This window comes from Heliangelus exortis, chromosome 11, assembly GCF_036169615.1.
Source record: "Heliangelus exortis chromosome 11, bHelExo1.hap1, whole genome shotgun sequence".
In the NCBI taxonomy this organism is placed as follows: Eukaryota; Metazoa; Chordata; class Aves; order Apodiformes; family Trochilidae; genus Heliangelus; species Heliangelus exortis.
In genome coordinates this window covers 1,817,369-1,835,685 of record NC_092432.1, presented here as the reverse complement: position 1 = coordinate 1,835,685, position 18,317 = coordinate 1,817,369, and the positions used below count along the sequence as shown (strand labels likewise).

General features: G+C 47.3%; 1 protein-coding gene across 1 annotated transcript in view; it reads left to right on the top strand.

Moving 5' to 3' along the window:
- SMAD6 (SMAD family member 6) overlaps nucleotides 1-14,387 on the top strand; it is a 42,543-nt gene extending 28,156 nt beyond the window's left edge. Inside the window, exon 4 of the mRNA XM_071754129.1 lies at nucleotides 13,365-14,387. Within this exon, the coding sequence (XP_071610230.1) occupies nucleotides 13,365-13,906 (542 nt within the window). The 3' untranslated portion in view covers nucleotides 13,907-14,387. The remainder of the gene's footprint in view (nucleotides 1-13,364) is intronic.
- Nucleotides 14,388-18,317: the final 3,930 nt, after the last annotated feature.

Sequence of the window (18,317 nt, the reverse complement as noted above, 5' to 3'; positions counted from 1 at the left end):
CAAAATAACTCCGTGTCACAAGTGCCAGGAAAAATAGCCAAGCCAAAACCTTGTAAGCAAATAATTGGGGCTTTTTTGTTGTTGTTGTTGTTAAAGGTCTCTTAGGCTCTGAGTTTGTATGGTTGGAATTGTTGGGTTTAGGTTTTGTTTTCAAAGCCATCGGATTCAGTGTGTGACTTGCCTGATCCCAGAGGACTGCTTCCAGGTGGTTCCCCTGGGACAGTGGAGACAGCAAAGAATTCCTTCCTAAAGTCAATCTCTCCTCTTCTAGTTTAAAACATTGCCCCCCATCCCATCCCTCCAGGGCCTTGTCCCTCCCCAGCTTTCCTGGAGCCCCTTCAGGCACTGGAAGGTGCTCCAAGGTCTCCTCATTGCAGCCTCCTCCTCTCTTCCTTTCCTCCTCTCCTCCTCTCTCCTCTTTTCCAACTCCAACTCCAGAGCTGCTCCAGCATCTCCAGGGCCTCCTCCAGACTCTCCTTCTGGTGTTGGGGGTTCCAGATCCAACCCAACCCACTTGGCTCCCCAGGCATCATCACCCCCACCACCACCACCACCACCACCACGCAGGCATCCAGTTCCTCCCAGGATGGAAAATCCTGGGATTTTTGCACGTTTGATGGGTTGGCTACAGAGAATTCAGGCTCAGGATTGGGTCCTGTTCCATCTCCATCTCTGGGGAAGAGTTCTTTAGTGTGGTGATTGCAGACACTGTGGTGCATGGAGCTGGAGAACAGGGAGAGCAGGTACTTTTTTTTTTTTTAGGCTTTTCTTTTATTTTTTCCTTTGGAAATGCAGCCTCTCACAGTCGTGCTGTCACAGTTAAAATAAGGTTTAAATTACAACCCTGGCTGTGGCTTTTTTCCCTTTCTTTCAGAATTTTTGCCAACTTGCAATTTACTTAATGAAATCCTGCTATTTCGTTTAACAGGGATATTTTTTGCAGATGTTGATCTAACCCAGCTTATAAAATATGTGAACTGTGCAGTTTCTTTCCTATTTTTAACAATTTAAAGATTTCTAGAGCATGGGGAACTTGACAGAGTTTGTAACATGGAGAGCATTGAGTTGTTTGTATCGTGCAAATACCAGGGCTGAACACTGAGACTTCCACATCATCCACACCCCGGGCAGAAAGAGGCAGAAATGTTGCAATAATGAACAAAAATTGTCCAAAGTGGAAAACTGCCTTTGCTCTTTGGAGCTTTTTGAATGTATTTCTACAAAACAGTTGGATCTGCTTTTGCCCACTCAGTTATTCTGCAGGCTTCTTGCAGGGGGGTGTTCTTTGCATCCAGAGGGATATTTTATATATATGGATGTATATATGTGATATCTATAGGAGAATGGTGGCAGGCTGCATTTTTAACCTACAATACCAGGCATTCTTCCCCCCCAAAAAATGTTTTTTTTTTAAATTTTAAAATTTCCCTGGAGGGGGAGGGAAAATTTTGCCTTTTCTCTTACAGCACTGGGCTGTGCTCAGGATCTGCAGTCCTGAACTCTTTATCCAGAACATTCACATGCTCTGTTAATCTCCTTGTCCTTGATTTACAAAGAGCCCAACCTGCTCTCCTTCCCTTTTCCTCTCCATGGGAAAATTGCTTACTTTGGTGCTTCCTTTGCAGAGTTTATAACTGCAGCTTGTGCCTTGTGTGTCCCCCCCCCCCCCTGAAACGTCTGGTGGAGGAGTTGTAACCACTCACCCTGCTTGGGCCAATCTTGGGAAGGTTATTTTTAGCTTTTTAGTTTCAACTGCCCTCTAAGCTCATCCTAAAAAAAAGGAGGGAGGTTTCTTAATCTGAACCAAGACCCTTCTTCAGCTCATACACCCACAGCTTATTTTAGTTGGGTTATGTTGAATGGGAGCTGCTGGAAATCAGGAGACCCAGAGATGATGCTCGTGGTGTTCCTGGCCATGTCCATGCTCTATCTCCTTACTCCTTTTCTCTCTGAACATCCCAAGTGAAGCTGGAATATTGGGGTGTCTGGAATTCATATCAACCCAGCAGGACAGGATGTATCCCATGAAGTTGTGTGTATATTTTGGTATTTCCCTATTATTTTTTTTTTTTTGTCCCCCTGCCATTTTTATAAGAAACTGTGGTTTTTAGAAATGAAAACAACTCCTTCTTGGCCAGGGAGGGTAATTAGCATGAGTCACCTCCACTCTCCCATGTGCAAATACAGGCTGAAGGAATTTTGTCATCTGGGAGATGGTTGTGAGGATGATTTGGGGGGACTTCTGGAAGCTTCGTGTCACCAAGCTGCCGTGATGCTTGGGAATGCTGTGGATTTCCTGCAGTTTTATTGGTTTTCATCCCCCAGCCCCTGTTTATCCCTTGCTTAAATTTTCATGCTGTTTATCTGAACTTGAATAGCTTTGCAGTGCCATTCCAGGGAGTATGGAAACAAGACAAGGTATGACAGGTCCTTGAGAGGGTGATGTTGCCCCAGGCAAGCAGAAATGCCTGCCCTGTGCTGCCTCTGCTCCTTTGGGTTGCCAGTTAGTGGATTTTGCAAAAAAATGGCCAGGAAACCTTTCTCTTAGCAGCTAAAATGGCAGAAGGGTTGTTTGCCATCCTCTTGCTGGTGGTGTAGATCCTCCTGTGAAGCAGAAAGCACCAGTGTGACATCCTGGCTGCTTGGATGGTGAATGTCAGGGACCAAGGATGGGATCTTGAGCTGCTTGAGTCCTTGTTTAGTCTTTACTTGAAGTGGGAATAAGAGCCCATGGATGGTGACCACCAGTGGAATGAGCTGCTCACTTGGACTCAGGGCTGGAGTAGACCCAGAAAATGTTTGCACAGCAATAGAAGGACCAGCTCTCAGGAAATGTGGAGTCTCTGGCTGCACACCCAGCCACCCCTCATCCCATTCCCTGTGCTCCCCACCTTGGTGGCCACGTTTGGATTCCATCCCCACTGCTTTAAATTCTTCTCCAGCAGATTGGAGCCCAGAGCCTCCCCATGCAGCTTCAGCCACAGCACACCAGGGGGGGATTGTTTCCTCACCAAGGCACCCAAAATCCTTTAATTCCTTGTAAAACTTGGGCAAATCCACCACGAGAGAGGACTTGGAAGCAAGCACAGGTGGGATGACACAAGGTGGCAGCCACAGAGTGGTGGCTGTCCCCAACTTTTGCTCCCAGAACCAATCTCAGGGAGAACTTTTATCAGGAGAAGGATCTTGGGTTTGGGCCAGAGAGAACAAAGCCTGAATTTCTGTTTCATCCTCAAGCCCAGTCTGCTTCCCATAGCTGGGAGGGCATTGATACCATGCTGGGGTAAAATAAAAAAGCTTTTTTTTCATGGTTCTGGGGGAGAATTAGCAGGCAAGAGGAGGCATCAACCAGAGTGTTTTGGGGAGGTGGTGGACACAAAGCTGGTCCAGGTGCCAGCAGGGATTTGGGAGGTACCAGTGAGGGTTTTGGAGGCACTGATGAAAACCCCAAGATTTTTGTTCTCCCAGAGGTCCCAGCTTGGGGTCTCATGGACTCTACTCTCAGGGAGGAGCCAAGCAGCTCATTCCCATCCCCTCTGGAAAAAAAACAATGGGCTCCTGCTGGTGGCCCCCAGGGAGCCTCCCCGGGCTGGCACTCCTCCCTCACAGCTTGTTCTCCAGGTGGGTGATGGTTTCCTGAAGCTTTCCCAGTCCTTGATATTTGTGGTTGTATTGGCACAGAGCCGAGCCCCAGCTGTCTCCAGCTCCATCCTTCTCCTCGAGGATGCTGTGTGTGGCTGCACAGCCTCCTCACTGCAGAGAAATCAGCGTGGCCTTGGGTTGTTTTTTATTTCAGCCTCCTCACTGCTTCTCCCATCCTTTCACCTCCACTCCCAAGCCCCACGGCTGCTTCTGCCTGAACCAGAGGGAGCTGCAATAGCAGGAGGAGAGGTTTGGCTTCCGTCTGGGCCCAGTGGGAATGGTTCAGGCTGGAGAGCAATGCAGGTTCTCAAAATGTAGCCAATGGTGATGGTTTATTTGGTTCTGCTTTGATGATTTTTTTTTTTTTTTTTCACCCAGGGAAGCATCTCTGCTCATTTTCTTTTTTTTGTTTTTTTTTCCATTTTCATTTTTTGTTTCCCCTGCCCTGAGCGAGCCATCAGGTGCAAAGTTTCCAGCTTTGCTGGTGGGTTTTGGGGGGCTGGTTTTGTGTGACCAGCCTGGGACAACCAAAGGAGGCCTTGTGGAGGGGAACTGCTGAGCATTCAGCTTCTGGAAATGGCAAATTTTGGGTTTTAGCAGAGGGAGCTGAGCTGTAATGTGGGGTCAGGCTGGTTCTGTGGACTGCGTGGCCTTTGGAGGAGAGTCCTCTTGTTTGGAGGAGCTCAGTGCCTTCATATTTAAAAACTGGAGGAAAAAAAGGGCCTATTTCTTTTTTAAATCTGATTTTCTCTGGAAGAGGTGTCAGTGTCAGGTGTCCCCTGCTGGGTTAGTGTCCTGCTGCCACTGGAGATGTTCTGATGCTCTTGGGAAGCACCAGGAGTGAGGAGGCTTGAGCAGCCACCTCAGCAACATCCTCACCAACTCAGCAGTCTCAAAATGACCTCTGTGTCCCCTCCACCCTGGCAGAAACCCCTTCATTTGATGCTGGTGTGAACCAGGCAGGGCTTTGGTTTGGTTACAACCCAAACCTTGCACCTCTGGACCGTCACCCTCTGGGAAAGGCGATTCCCAGGCTCAGCTGGAGAATTGTGCTGGAGGCTGAAAGTGGTGTTATTCCTGTTTCTCTTCAGAGGGACCTACTAATTAGTTTCTGCTTTTAAAGCACTTTGAAGCTCTGAGCCGAAACTCTCTCTATGAGCAAAAACTATTATTATTTATTTATACCATTTTCCAGAGTCTCTCCCCCACCGCAGGATGCTTCCAGTTGGCCGCATCCAGCCAGATGATTTCCCTCCCCGAGGGCATCCATTGGGATGTCTCAAAGCACCTAAAATTGCTCTGCAGAGCCCAAAAACAGCTTGGAAAAGGGTGAAAAAGAGCTCAAGGAGGTCCCCTGGGATTGGGTTGATCCAACTTCTGCCCACCAGCCCCAGTCAGTGGGGTTGGTGTAGCCGGGATTGCAGGAGCCGATCCCTGGATTAATTAATAGTGAGGAGCTGGCCTGGAGCCAGGCAGGAGCAGGGTGGGGAAGGGAAGGTTGGATGTTGAAAGGGAAATATCTACTGTCAGGGGGGGTGATTTATGGGGTGATTTCTCCCAGATTCTCAGCGCTTTTTTTCAGGCTCTGGCAAACAAACAAAAAAAAAAAAAAATGTAAGAAAAAAAAAATTGTGTATAGATGGTTGTTTGCAGGAGCTGAAACCCTGCAAGTTCTCAACCTAAAATTGAGAGGGGGAAAAAAAAAAAAGGATTTGATTATTTTTTTTTTTTCCCCCCCCTATTTTTTTTTTGCCCCAGCATCCCCCAGCTGGCAGCAAAAGAAAGCCAACCCCAGCAAGACCAATTCAGAAAAGATTTTCAGCATAAGCCAACCCCAGCTTAATAAATTCCATCAAACCTCCAGGTTTTACAGATTATCAAGTAGTGGAAACCTTCCCCCCCCCTACCCAACCCTGTGTCCTTCCCCAGCTGGATTCTCTCCCCCTTTTTCCAGGCAGCTGGAGCAGAGGGTGGCAGCAGGGGTGCTGTGGGTGCTCACGGAGGTGCCAAGCACCACGCCAGGATTTTTGTCGGGCTTGGATTTACCCAGGGCTGGATTCCAAGAGTGGAGAAGTCTCAGCCAACTTCTGGTTGATGACAGGTCTGGTGCTTTCATAATTGGCAGCCAAGGTTAGGTGATTACGTTCTGGGCTCCTTTTGAAGCTGTATTTACATTGTTGTGTTCACTTTTACGTGCCAGGTAAAAAAAGTGGTTACGTGCCCAGCCCAGGAACTTAAAAGAGATGAATGTGACTGTGAAAGCTGTGAGCAAGAGATTACATGGGGACTGTTTGACTCAAAAAAAAAAAAAAAAAAAAGAAAAAATAATCACCTAAATCTCTGAAAACATTGGCCTTTTAGAAGTAACACATAAAAACGTCAGTGAAAAATACCTGAGTTGGGCTTTTCTAGGTTTTGGGTGGTTTTTTTTTTTTTTACTTTCTAGGACTTTTCACCCTTGGCTGAAAAGACCTTTGTAAACCATGCAGGGGAGCTGGAAGGGAAAAAAAAAAAAAACCAAACTGCTAAAATACCTCAAAATCATGTTCTGGACTGAGGATTTAATGGCCAGAGAAGGGACTTGAGAAACAAACTCCCCACATTTAGCTGGAAAATAAGCTGACTGATGATGGCTGACAACACTAAACAAGCCGCCTGTTTCTCTTTGAAGGGTATGAAAAAAAAAATAGCCTGAGCTTATGATTTTGCAGAGTGGTTTCTTTTACTCAGAGAATATTGTTTTTCATCCTAATTCTTGGCATTGGCTCCTGTCCTGTGTTGCTTTTGTTTCTTGGGCTGCCATGGAAATGTCCCCCTTCCCCCCCAGGCCTCTCCATGCATCTCTTCCACTGTCTCTGTTGCCCATCAGACCCTTTTTTTTTTGTTTGTTTTTTTAAAAACTAATTTAATTAATTAGCCCAGCACAAGTGGTCTTCTGAGTTGATCATCTACTGGATGAATGAATAAAATCAGTTCCTAGGAGGAGGCTGAGGAGCACCAGAGCTGTGCTTCAAGGTGAAGGCTGGAGGAGAAGAGGAGGAGGAGGAAGATGAAGATGCCTCCTCTGTGGTTGGTGTGGTGGCAGTGAGGGCTCTTTTGGGCTTCCTTTGGTGTTGGGTTTTGCCAGATGAACATTGCCTGGAATAGGGATGGTGGAACCAAGGCTGGAGCAGGTTCCTGGAGCACTCCCAGGAACTTCAAAGCACTGATTCACTGGGTTCAGTGATGGCTGCAGCTCTTCCAAGGGTGGGAAGGAGCCCATCCTAAGAGAGATGGTGCTGGGTTTGTGGCCCTGTGTCCCCAGGGCATCTGCTCAGGGTCTGGTGCTGGGGGTGGTTGTGGCAGGGGGGCTCCTGGGGGGCTGCAGTGATGCATTCCAGCTGCAACTTGTAAGGCAGAGGTATTTTAAGTATATTGGCTTAAGGAAAATGGTTGTGAGCTTTGCTGGGGCAGATTAACAATTAATTTCTTCTTTTTTTTTTTTCTTTCCTTTTTTTTTTTTTTCCTTTTTGTAGGGTCGTAAAAATTCCATTTCTGCTGTGGAAAGTTTTAACCCCTTCCTTACCTTGGAGCTTGTTTCTAGGGGTATTAATAGGGGATTATTTTAACCCACGGCTCCCTGGTGAACAGTTGAAAGATTTTAATGGAGGGGATATATATGTTCTTTGTGGTGTTTTGTTTTTTTTTTTATCTGACCTAGTCAGATAAAAAGTTTATTTTTTATTGACCTAGTTTTGGAGTGGCTTATGTATGGTTATGGCCATCCAGCATGGCAGGTGGTGGCATTGTGCCTCTTTGGTACAGCAGAGGGAAGAAAATAGATGGGAGCATCTGTCTAATGGTCTGAAAAATAAAACTGAAGACAGATATTGACCATTTAGAGGGTGTAAGCAAGCTCCATGGCCAGAGGAGCATTAGACTGTCCTGAGACACAAGAGTGTGGGAAGGTGGGACATGAAAATGGGGTTGGAGACTCCAGAACGTCCCCCTTCATCTTGTCAGGTCTGTGCTGAAGTCCCCATCGTATCTGTGATTAATTTTTTAATTTTTTTTTTTAAGGTGTGGTTGTCTTTAAATACATTTTTAAAACTCCTGAGCATGGTTTGTAGTTGGGGGGAAGGTGGAAGGCTCCCGTTTCCTCATGGAGACTCTGCTTGGACAAACAACACGGTGCCTCTTGGAGCAGTTTTATCCGTGCAAAAAAAGGGGAATAATCCTCAAAGTGCTGCAGCAAATTTCCCTTCTCACCCTCTGCCCTTGGGCAGCAAGAGCTTAACTTGCAGCCATGTATAGTGGGGGCCATTTGACCTGCTGAGAAGAGCTTTGGTGGCTTGGGAAGAGCCAAAACATGAATCAGAGATATTTTAATGGTGTGTTTTGTGATCTGCCCATGTTTTCCATCCTGCTTTTTAAGTGCAACATCAAGCGGCGCAACGTCGGGGCAGCGTTTTTTGTTTTGGAAGAAAAGCATCTTTCTTTTCTCTTTTAGTGCACTGCTTTGAACTTTATTGGCAAAAAAAAAAAAAAAAAAAGCACTGTCAAATCACAAATAATCTAAAACCTCAAGTTATTTTCTTTACCTCCACGCTCTGCAGGGAGGGAAAGCAGCAGCGCTGCTAACGCCACGGGGATTTGCAGCATTTGCTCTTTGCATTTATTCCCATACCCGGATTCCTTCTGCCAGAGCCATTTCTTTTTTCCTTTTTTTTTTTTTTTTTTCCCCTCCCTGTTCAGTTCTGGTTTTGATTTTCCCATCTTGCTTCCTACCTTGTTGTTTTATCTGAAATAATTTGAACTTCCTCTGGGGACGTGTCCGCCGCGAGGCATCTCCGCGGCGGAGGAAAGGGCGAGTCGGAGGAAGGGGTAAACAAGAGGCAGAGTTTTCAGCCCATCCATCTGATCAATAAAGGTGGCTTTGATGGGAGAGAAGATAGCCCTGACGCCAGCCCAAGTGGTGCTGTCAGGAGCTGGAGCTGCCTACAATGATAGTTGTGAAAAATGCAGCGTTTATACCGTCGGGGGAGGCACCGCCGGCCTCAAATATTTTGCTTTCTTCAAAAAGAAAGTTAACAAACCTACCTCTGTTCCAGCAGAAAGGGGGGGAGGGAGGAAGGGGAGGGAAGGTGGATTTTCTTGTCTGTGCATAAAGGCCAGTGTGGAGGGGAAAAAAAAAAAAAAAAAAAAAAAAAGAAAAAAGAGGAAAAAGCGGAATATTTATTTAAAAGGCAGAGGAGGTGGTGGGCTGTTGGCTGAGTGGTGGTGGCTGATAGCTGGAGGCAAAACTGAGACTTGGCAGGGGATGAGACACAGCACAGGCCCCCGTGTGTACCAGGGCCTTGCTGAAGTGCTTGCTTTATGTCAGGGCTGGGAGATGAGTTCATCTCCTCAGGATCTGGCCGAGATAAAAGGAGGCAAAGGAAGGAACCCAGGGCGGCACGGGACAGCGATGGATGGGGCTGGGGAGAGGAGGGACCTGCCCAAAGCTCTCCACAGGCAAAGGGTTTTCAGATAAGCATTTAACTGTCTCCTTTCAGGGTGTTTTGGTGGCCTGTGGGCCACGGGCTTTTGGTGGATGGCTTTGGGAACCTTTCTTCAGCCCTGGTTAGAAATGGGGTGGAAAGGAAACTTGGAGCTGTTGGATGTGCCTAAAAGCTGTGTCCTGGCTTGATTGAAGGGGCACAGGACACCTCCAGGAGTGCTTCAAGCTAGCAGGAGGTGTGACAGGGTGACAGAGATGAGAAGGACACTGTCAGGATGGGGTTGCAGCCCCTGAGATGCTTGGATGGATGGATGGACTGAAGTACATGCCATAAATTGCATAGAAGGGATTTTAATAAGGCTCCTTGAGAGGCACAAAAGCAGGAGGTACAAAAAAAAAATACTTGTTCCCCTGTTTCCAGCTTGTGTGTAGATCAATGATTTTGCCAAAATATTTGCCAGTTCCTGGAAAGCAGAGATGGCCCCAGGCTGGCAGCACCTACAGGGAGATATTCTTGTAGAACAGACACCAGTTTCCTCCTGCTTTGCTTTCCCCCACCAGCTATGTTAATGTGCAGTAAACCAATTTAAATGTTTATTGCCAACTGTTCCCCTCATTAATCCAGTTAATGGAAGAACTTGAGGCTTGAAGTTGTCCCATTCTTAGTTCTGAAAGGGAAATTTCAGGGGCTGAGTGGTTGTTTCTCAAAAGCATCACAACAACCCCAACAAGTTACCTGGTGGAGGTTGGGGGCTTAAACTGATGCAGAGCTTGGGAATTGCTTCAGAATGGTCCAAAAGCAAAATTGAGTATCTTGGAAGAGTTTTGGAAGGGCACAGGGGTGTCTCAGCTGGATGGGGCTCCAGGGGAAGGATGAGTGTAGAAACTGGATGCTGTGGAAGATGGACCTGCAGACCAGGCTCAGTTTCTTGGTACCTCTTCTCTCTGCTGTTGTGCCACCTGTGAGCTGCATCTCCTAAAAGAAAAGAGGGAACTGTTTGCCATAGTGCATTTTAAAGATTAAAATGCATGGTGATGGACCAAGGGACTTTATCAGAATAGGTCAGAAGATTTTTGGCCATGCCAGGCTGTTGATTTGGGGAATTTGTAGAGGTGGCTTTGCTTCAATAATGTTTGATTTGATAAGAGTCTTTGGGTCAGATTTCTGTTAAAGCCATAAACTTGGTTAACATCATTTTTGCAGCCTCCACAACCCTGCTTCTGAAACTTAGAGCAAGGAACTTGCAAAGAGGTTCTGAAACCCTTTTTACCACCAGTGTCATCAAAGTTTCTGTTCTTGGTGGAGACATTAGTGCCTCATATGCAGTAGGTAGCCAGGACTGGCAGGGATTAACCCACAATTACATTTGAGCCTTCCTTCTCTAAAATTCTGTGGTTACAGGGCTGGTGCTTTGCAAAGCACCATGAGATGCTTCAGGAAGAGGCAAGTTCAGTGTCAGTGGTCAGTGATGTGTTTGGGTGCAACATATCCATCATTTCTGATGAAGCCAATACCCTTCTGGAGCAAGCTGGATGGTTTGTTTAACTCCTGGAGAAGCAGGAGAGTCATTTGAGATGGCACAGGAAGTGAAATTATTGACCAGAGACTGAAAATGGGGAAAAAAACCCTTTGCTTGTGCTGACTTTTGTTTGAGCTCATTACAAAGTGGCTCTGAGGCCACTGGGGATGGCTCAGCAGCTTGGAGACACAAAGTCCCAGCAGTGCCACTGGGGTGTCCCACCCCACCACAGGGGCAGAACCTGGTCCTTGGGAGAAAAAAACCCAAGTATCCCTCACCCAGCACTGGGATGCTGACCCAGGGTCTTCACCTGTTCCCCTAACTCTGAATTTTAAGGGTGCCTCTCACCCACTTGTGTTCAGCAGGGCTCTTCCCATGCCTTTAGGAGGCCCAGGGGTCATCTTGGGAGGCATGGAGCTTTTGGCTTGTTTCTCCATGGAAGATTGCAGGGAAATGGTGTTGTTTTTCCCAGGGGGGTTGGAGTGTCTTGATAGTTGTGGGGTTTCCTTCCCAGGTCTGGATAAAATGCCCATCAAACTGAAACGGGGCTGTGGGTGGCTGCACTGGGTCCTAAAATTTATTTAAATGGGTACTGAGGGAGGAAGGGGCTGATCTGGCATTTTTGGGGAGGGGTTAGACCTGTGATGGGCGAAGGGGTTGGTGGAAATGATGAGCTTTGCCTCCCCTTCCCTGAAATCTCCCTCCCCTTAAATTTGTGGAGCTCCAACTCCAGTGAAACCCTAACAAAGGCACTGGTCCCAATGATGGTGAATGGGGGGGAAAACCCATTTCCCCCCTCACCCCTCACACCTGGGGTAATTTGAGCCTGAAAAGAAGTGGGGCTGAAGGGCTGTGGTTGAAATCCGGTGTTGTCAATGGGGTCTCTGAAGCAAAATAATGGGATCACCCTGCCTGGGAGTTAATGGGACCTGATGGGAAGGAGGCAGAGGGGTCAGCAGGCCACGGGTGCCTGATGCTTTGTCAGGGAGCTTAATGCTGGCTGGAAGCAGAGCTCCTTGGTTGAAATCCCCGGGGTGGTTTTCTGTTCATCAGCCTGGTAGGAGCAGGAGTGATGTTCAGCAAGAGGTTAATTCACCCTCCTCGGGGCTTTTTTAGGGCTGAGAGTTCCCATCGTCCATCTGGGAGCATCAGAAACTCAGGAGGTGTCACAAATTAAGCAGCTTTCTGGCAGTCTGCGTGCCTCCTGTCTTCCTGGTGTGTAATTCCTAGAAAGAAGGGAGATGTTTCTCATTGTTCTGGAGAGGGTTCCAGTGGTTTTGGAGGAGGACGTGCATGGCTTGTAGCAACTGCTCCCCCTTAGCATGAAAAAACCTCCTCGGATTTTGTGTTCCCCAGGAGAACCTCAGCACTGCTGTCAAGGAATATTATTACATCTGAGCTAACTGTTGGGTCACTCATCCATCTCACGGGTTTCAGTGGCCTCTGAAAATGAGGGTGCAGCACCAGAGCAGTGCTGGAGGAGCTTGGGGACCCCCCTGAGCTCAGGGTTGGTTGAGTTGTGATGGTGGAATGTCCATTTTGGCTCCTGAGTACACAGTGTCCCAGCTGCTGGGCTGAGGATTGAGTGTTAAATTAGAAGAAGAGGTCTGAAGTTCTGCTGGAGCTGGGGGGGGGTTGTTGGGTCACCAGCCTTTGCTTGGGGCTTCTCTCTTGGCAGCGTTTGACATCATTGAAGATGGGCTTTGGGTTGAACACAAGCTTTGGGTTGAACACAACTTCAGGGTTTTACACGTGTCTTGGGTTGAAGACAGGCTTTGGGTTGAACACAGATTTTGGGTTGAAGACAGGCTTTTGGGTTGAACACAAGCTTTTGGTTGAAGATGGGTTTTTGGGTTGAACCCAGCTTTTGGGTTGAACACAGCTTTCTGGTTGAACTCAAGCTTTGAGTTGAACCCAAGCTTTGAGTTGAACCCAAGCTTTGAGTTGAACCCAAGCTTTGAGTTGGAGATGGATTCAACCCAAAAACCCAAGCTTTGAGTTGAACCCGAGCTTTGAGTTGAACCCAAGCTTTGGGTTGAACACAAGCTTTTGGTTGAAGAAGGGCTTTTGGGTTGAACCCAGCTTTTGGGTTGAACACAGCTTTCTGGTTGAACCCAGCTTTCTGGTTGAACCCAAGCTTTGAGTTGGAGATGGATTCAACCCAAAAACCCAAGCTTTGAGTTGAACCCAAGCTTTTGGGTTGAACCCAAGCTTTGGGTTGAACCCAAGCTTTGAGTTGAACCCAAAGCTTTTGGTTGAACACAAGCTTTTGGGTTGAACCCGAGCTTTGAGTTGAACCCAAGCTTTTGGGTTGAACGCAAAGCTTTTGGTTGAACACAAGCTTTTGGGTTCAACCCGAGCTTTGAGTTGAAGATGGGCATTTGGATTGAACCCAAGCTTCGAGTTGAACCCAAGCTTTGAGTTGAACCCAAGCTTTGAGTTGAACCCAAGCTTTGAGTTGAACCCAAGCTTTAAGTTGAACCCAAGCTTTGAGTTGAAGTTGGGTTTTTGGGTTGAACACAGCTTTTGGGTTGAACACAACTTTCTGTTTGAACCCAAGCTTTGAGTTGAAGATGCTTTAGGTTGAACACATCTTACTGGCTGAACACAAGCCCCATTCCCACACGAGTTTACCCCCGGGGTTGGAAGAGCCTTGCCTTCCATAGCTGCCTTTTCCCAGGCTGTGACCCCAACCCCTGACTCCCCCTCTTCTTCCCCCCCAGACGCCAGCACGTCACCCGACGCGGTGAAGAGGACCCATTGGTGCAACGTGGCCTACTGGGAGCACCGGACGCGCGTCGGCCGCCTCTACACGGTGTATGAACAGTCTGTCAGTATCTTCTACGACCTACCTCAAGGAAACGGCTTCTGCCTGGGACAGCTCAACCTGGAGAACAGGAGCGAGACTGTGAGAAGGACTCGGAGTAAAATCGGATACGGGATTTTACTCAGCAAAGAACCCGACGGGGTGTGGGCCTACAACCGCAGCGACCACCCCATCTTTGTCAACTCCCCAACACTGGACATCCCCAACTGTAGGACTCTGATTGTGCGTAAGGTGATGCCTGGTTATTCCATCAAGGTGTTTGACTACGAGAAGTCCTTCCTCCTGCAGCACGCGGCCGACTGGGATTGCGCCGACGGCCCCTACGACCCCAACAGCGTCAGGATCAGCTTCGCCAAGGGTTGGGGGCCCTGCTACTCCAGACAGTTCATCACCTCCTGTCCTTGTTGGCTGGAGATTTTACTCAGTAACAATCGATAACAGTCAAGCCTCTGGCAAAAGGAAAAAAAAAAAAAAAAATGAATTTGAAAAAAAAAAAAAAAAAAAATTAAAAAAAAAAATTCAAAAAAAGACCAAAACTAAAAAATTCAAAAAAAAAAAAAAAAAAGGCACAGACTATCCCAAATATCATCTACCTAGATTTAATATAAAGTTTTATATATTATATGAAAATATATATTATACTTGTAATTATGGAGTCATTTTTACAATGTAATTATTTATGTATGGTGCAATGTGTATATGGACAAAAAACAGAAAATGCACTTTGGCTTATATAATTCTTTCAATACAGATTTTTTTTTTTTTTTTTTAAAGAAAGAAAAAAAAAAAAAAAGAAAAATTATACAGCAAAAATAGGAGAAAGCCCTAATTTTGATGTATGGTTTTTTTGAGATACTATTAATACCCAGACAAAAAGCTAATACCAGTCACTCATTGATAATAAAGTATTCACATTATAGGGGGGGGGTTTAATTGTCTTTTTTTTTTTTTTTTCCCCCCCTCCTGACCTAAGTCTGCAGTCGGGGGGGGTGGGTTCAAGAGGGATGAGCTCTGCCTCCCATCTCAACCAGGACCCTTAGAAAACCAATAAATGAGTTTCTGGAAGCTCCTTCCTAGAGGAAGGTGATTTTTGAGGAAGCAAACGGAGAAGGTGAGAGGGAAAATCTCCTGTAGCTCTTCTGGCTCAGGGCTCTGGGATCTTCCCAATAACATAAAACAGGATGGAGGTGTTGTAAAGACAAATATGCATCTTTGTGTTGGTGGAAACCCGAGATTATTGGTGGAAATCAAAGGTTTTTGGTGGAAATCAAAGGTTATTGGTGCAAATCAAAGGTTATTGGTGGAAATCAACACTTGGCTGTTGGTGGGAAGAGCAGAATCGACCTAAACACTTCCCAGTAGGCCCAGTTTGCATCACCAGCCTTGCACTGGAGTTGTCTCTGTGTCTGGTGTCTCCCAGGTGTGTCTGCTGGTTGAGGAGTGAAGGGTGGTTTTGGACAACTCAAGGTTGGGTGGATCCTCAGTTGGAGCCACCAGAATTTCGGGAAGCTCTCCAGGAATTTGCAGTAAGGCGGAGGTGGGTTTGGCCGAGTCGTGTGTGTGAACTCTTGTTGTCCAGGCAATAAACTTGATACAGAATTGTTTGGGAAGGATCTATTTGCTCTGAGGAGCACTTGAGAGCCAGAAGAAGTTTTGGTCAGATGAACTTGTCTTGGCTGATTTACTCTCTCCTGGAAATCCTGGATAAATCAGGCCCTTTGCTGACTTGGGCGTTGCTGTCGGGGTTGGAGCACCCGGGTGCTTGCATGGGCAGGTTGGAGATTGACCTCACTTGGGTAGGGGAGTTATTTATTGCTGGTGACTCGAGTTGCCAAGGCTCAGGGTTGTGTTACAAGTCCTGGAAAAATTGGTTTTCATGAAGTCCTGGTGACTTGCAGAAGCACCTCAGCTTGCTCGTGTTACAGAGGAGGTTTTTGGCAGAGAAAAAATTGCAGTGAACCCTCCTCGGCGGCTCAAAACTCAGGGAAAATAGGACATGAATTTAGGCCCATCAGGAGGGCTCTTTCATCCTGCATTTTAGGAACTGGAGTTGGTGTTTCCATAGCTGCCATAAGGTGGGGACACACTGGAATGGGACTCCATCCCTCCAGGGAAGGAGACCTCATCCCTCCAGGTAAGGGTTCTCCATCCCTTCAGGGTAGAGGACCTCATCCTTCCATGGAAGGAGGCTCCATCCCTTCAGGGAAGGGGATTCCACCCCTCCGGGGAACCTCACAGCCCTGGGGTGGACATCAGGGAGAGACCCAAGCAGGGAATGTCCCGGTGCCATTTCCTGAGGCATTTTTTTCAGATTGTAACCACAGTCAGTATTTAATTGGGACCACATTGGTGGAGTTCACGCAGCATCGGGGTTAGCACTTGACATCATTAATTTCTGTTTGTGTTGCAGCCCTTGTTGTCAGGGAACGGTGTCAAAACATGTCACTGTCAGTTAAAGGCAGCTTTCAAGAGCTTTGCAGGGCTTTTTTTTTTCTTTTTTTTCTTTTTTTTATCCCTTTTGGCTTTGCTTCCCCGGGTCCTGCCACGCCACCTACATCACTCCCTCCAGCACTTTCAGGCAATCGGTCAAAAGGCCATTTTTATGCTTTGGATTTTATTTTGGTTTAAAAAAGCCTTTAGCAATGCTCTCCTCACTGGGAAGAACCAGCCAAAAGCTGAGCTGCTTCTCCCTTTTCCCTTTTCTCTTTCCCAGCATTGCCCATCACCTCCCAGAAGGTTTCCCATTCTCATCCCAAAGGCAGCAGTGCCATTATGGCCAGTTTGCTGCTGGCTGCTCCCAGATTTCAGGCAAAATAGCACCAGGGATGGACACTTGCTTTAAACCACCCCCAAAAGTCCTCATCCCAGTCCTCAAAGCAGCTCTCCTTCACCTCCTGTTGTTTTTTCTTGACTTTATTCCTTGCTGTTGAGGTGCAGCTGGGGTGGTCAGGCAACTTTCAGCCCCATTCTGGGTTTCCATCAGCAGCAGAAGTTTTTCTGGGTTGAAATTTGAGGGTTAATCCACTGATTGTGCTTTATTTCCTCCCACCCCACCCCTTTTTATTTTTTTTTTATTACGTGCTTCCCCAGGAATAAATCCAGACTTTTTATTTCAGTTGACAGCGAGGCTTTAAAGGGAATAAAAAAGGATTTTATAGTGAGGCATAAATCAGGCATCATTCTGTCCTGTTTCTCCTTGTAATCATTCAAACTTCAGACCCTTTAGGACTTCCAAACTATTGAACTCCACCCTGGACCCTCCCAAAGCTCAGCTGCTGCCTTCTCTCTATGATGCTGGTGGGGGACTTTTAAATTGGGATTTGTGGGGTGGGGGGATGGAGGGGAAGGACTTTTCTTTCCCTGGCAGGGTTTGCAGGAGCAGCTGAACATGATTGGGGTTTGCTAATGACCCAATGGGTCTCAGCTGGGCCTCCAGCCACAGCTGGTGCTGGTTCCTCATCTGGCTCAACCTCTATAAAAGGTGCCCACAGCTTGGCCCCCTCTAAATGTGGTTTCTTCTCTCTCCTGGAGCAGTCGTGGACTTCCAGCACCCACGGTAAGTGGCATGTTCTTATTTCTTTAAGATTTGTGTGATGTAACCCCAACTTAAGGAGAAAAAGAGAAGTTGTTCCTTAGCAGGAGGGTGCTGGTTGGTGTTAGGATGGAGCTTCTGGTGCTGCAGGTTTTTGGGTGCTGCCTTTGGAGCTGTTTGAGCTTTGTCCTGGGAAGGTTGGGGTTGGTTATTTTTTTTTTCATGTGGTTGCACTGTTTTTTGGTGCTTTTCTGAGGGCTGTGTTGGATAATGCAGCAGGAAAGTGAGGTTGGTTTGTAGGGGGCTGGTTCCCCATCTTTGCTGCTCCAGGGGATCAAACTCTGAGCTGAAGGAGCTGAATGTGCCCCCCTTTTGGGAGCACCACAGGGTCCCTGCTGGGGTCAGGGGGCCTTGGGGCAGCAAATTCTTGGCAATTAGGGCTTTTTAGTTGTGCTGAAGGGCTTCAGCAATCCCCTGGCCTTGGAGTTTGCTCCAGTTGATCACCTCTTTGTACAGAGAAGTGGTTTTGTTGTAGATTTGGGGGTTTTGTGGGTTTGGGGCCTGGGCTGGGGAGTCTCACCCCTCTAAGGCAGGGACTCCTGGGGTGGAGCTTCCCCAGCTGAGATGAATAATGTGAATAATGAGGAGCTGATTGCTTTGGAGATCAGCTGCAGAGGTGTTCTGAGGTTCTCAGGCAGCAAAACTCCTTTATCTGGAGCCTTTATGGGGACACCTGAGCATCAAAGCACTGATGGAGGCAGCAGTTGGGTCCTTAGGGTGTTGTGGGTCCAACCAGGAGGTTGAAGGCTGCCTCTTCTCTGGCTTCCCTGGGCCAAATCCCCCAAAGTCCTTGATTAGGAATTTCAGTATTGGAATGGAGTGCTTCTGGGCTGGGGTTTGGGGGGTGTTTAGTGGACAGGAACCTCTGAATTTGTGTAGTGTTGTGTTTTAAACCTGTCAGTGCCACGGGCTGAGGAGCAGCCCAGTTGCTGCTGGTGGATCTGAGGCTGCTGCTTTTCCTGGGACGTGCTCATCATCCCTGTCTCTGCCATTCCTTGCTGCTTGATTAGTGGACAGGAACCTCTAGATTTATGTAATTTTGTGTTTTAAACCTGTCAGTTTTAAACCTGTCAGCACCATCAGGCTGATGAGCAGCAGCCCAGCTGGTGCTGGTGGGTCCCAGAGGCTGCTGCTTCTGGGAGATGCTCATCATCCCTGTCCCTGCCATTCCTTGCTGCTCCAGCTGAGAAATTCCTTCCCCTGGCCAGAAGGAGAAAAAAATTATATTTAAACCAACCTTGTTCAGCTCCTCTTGAA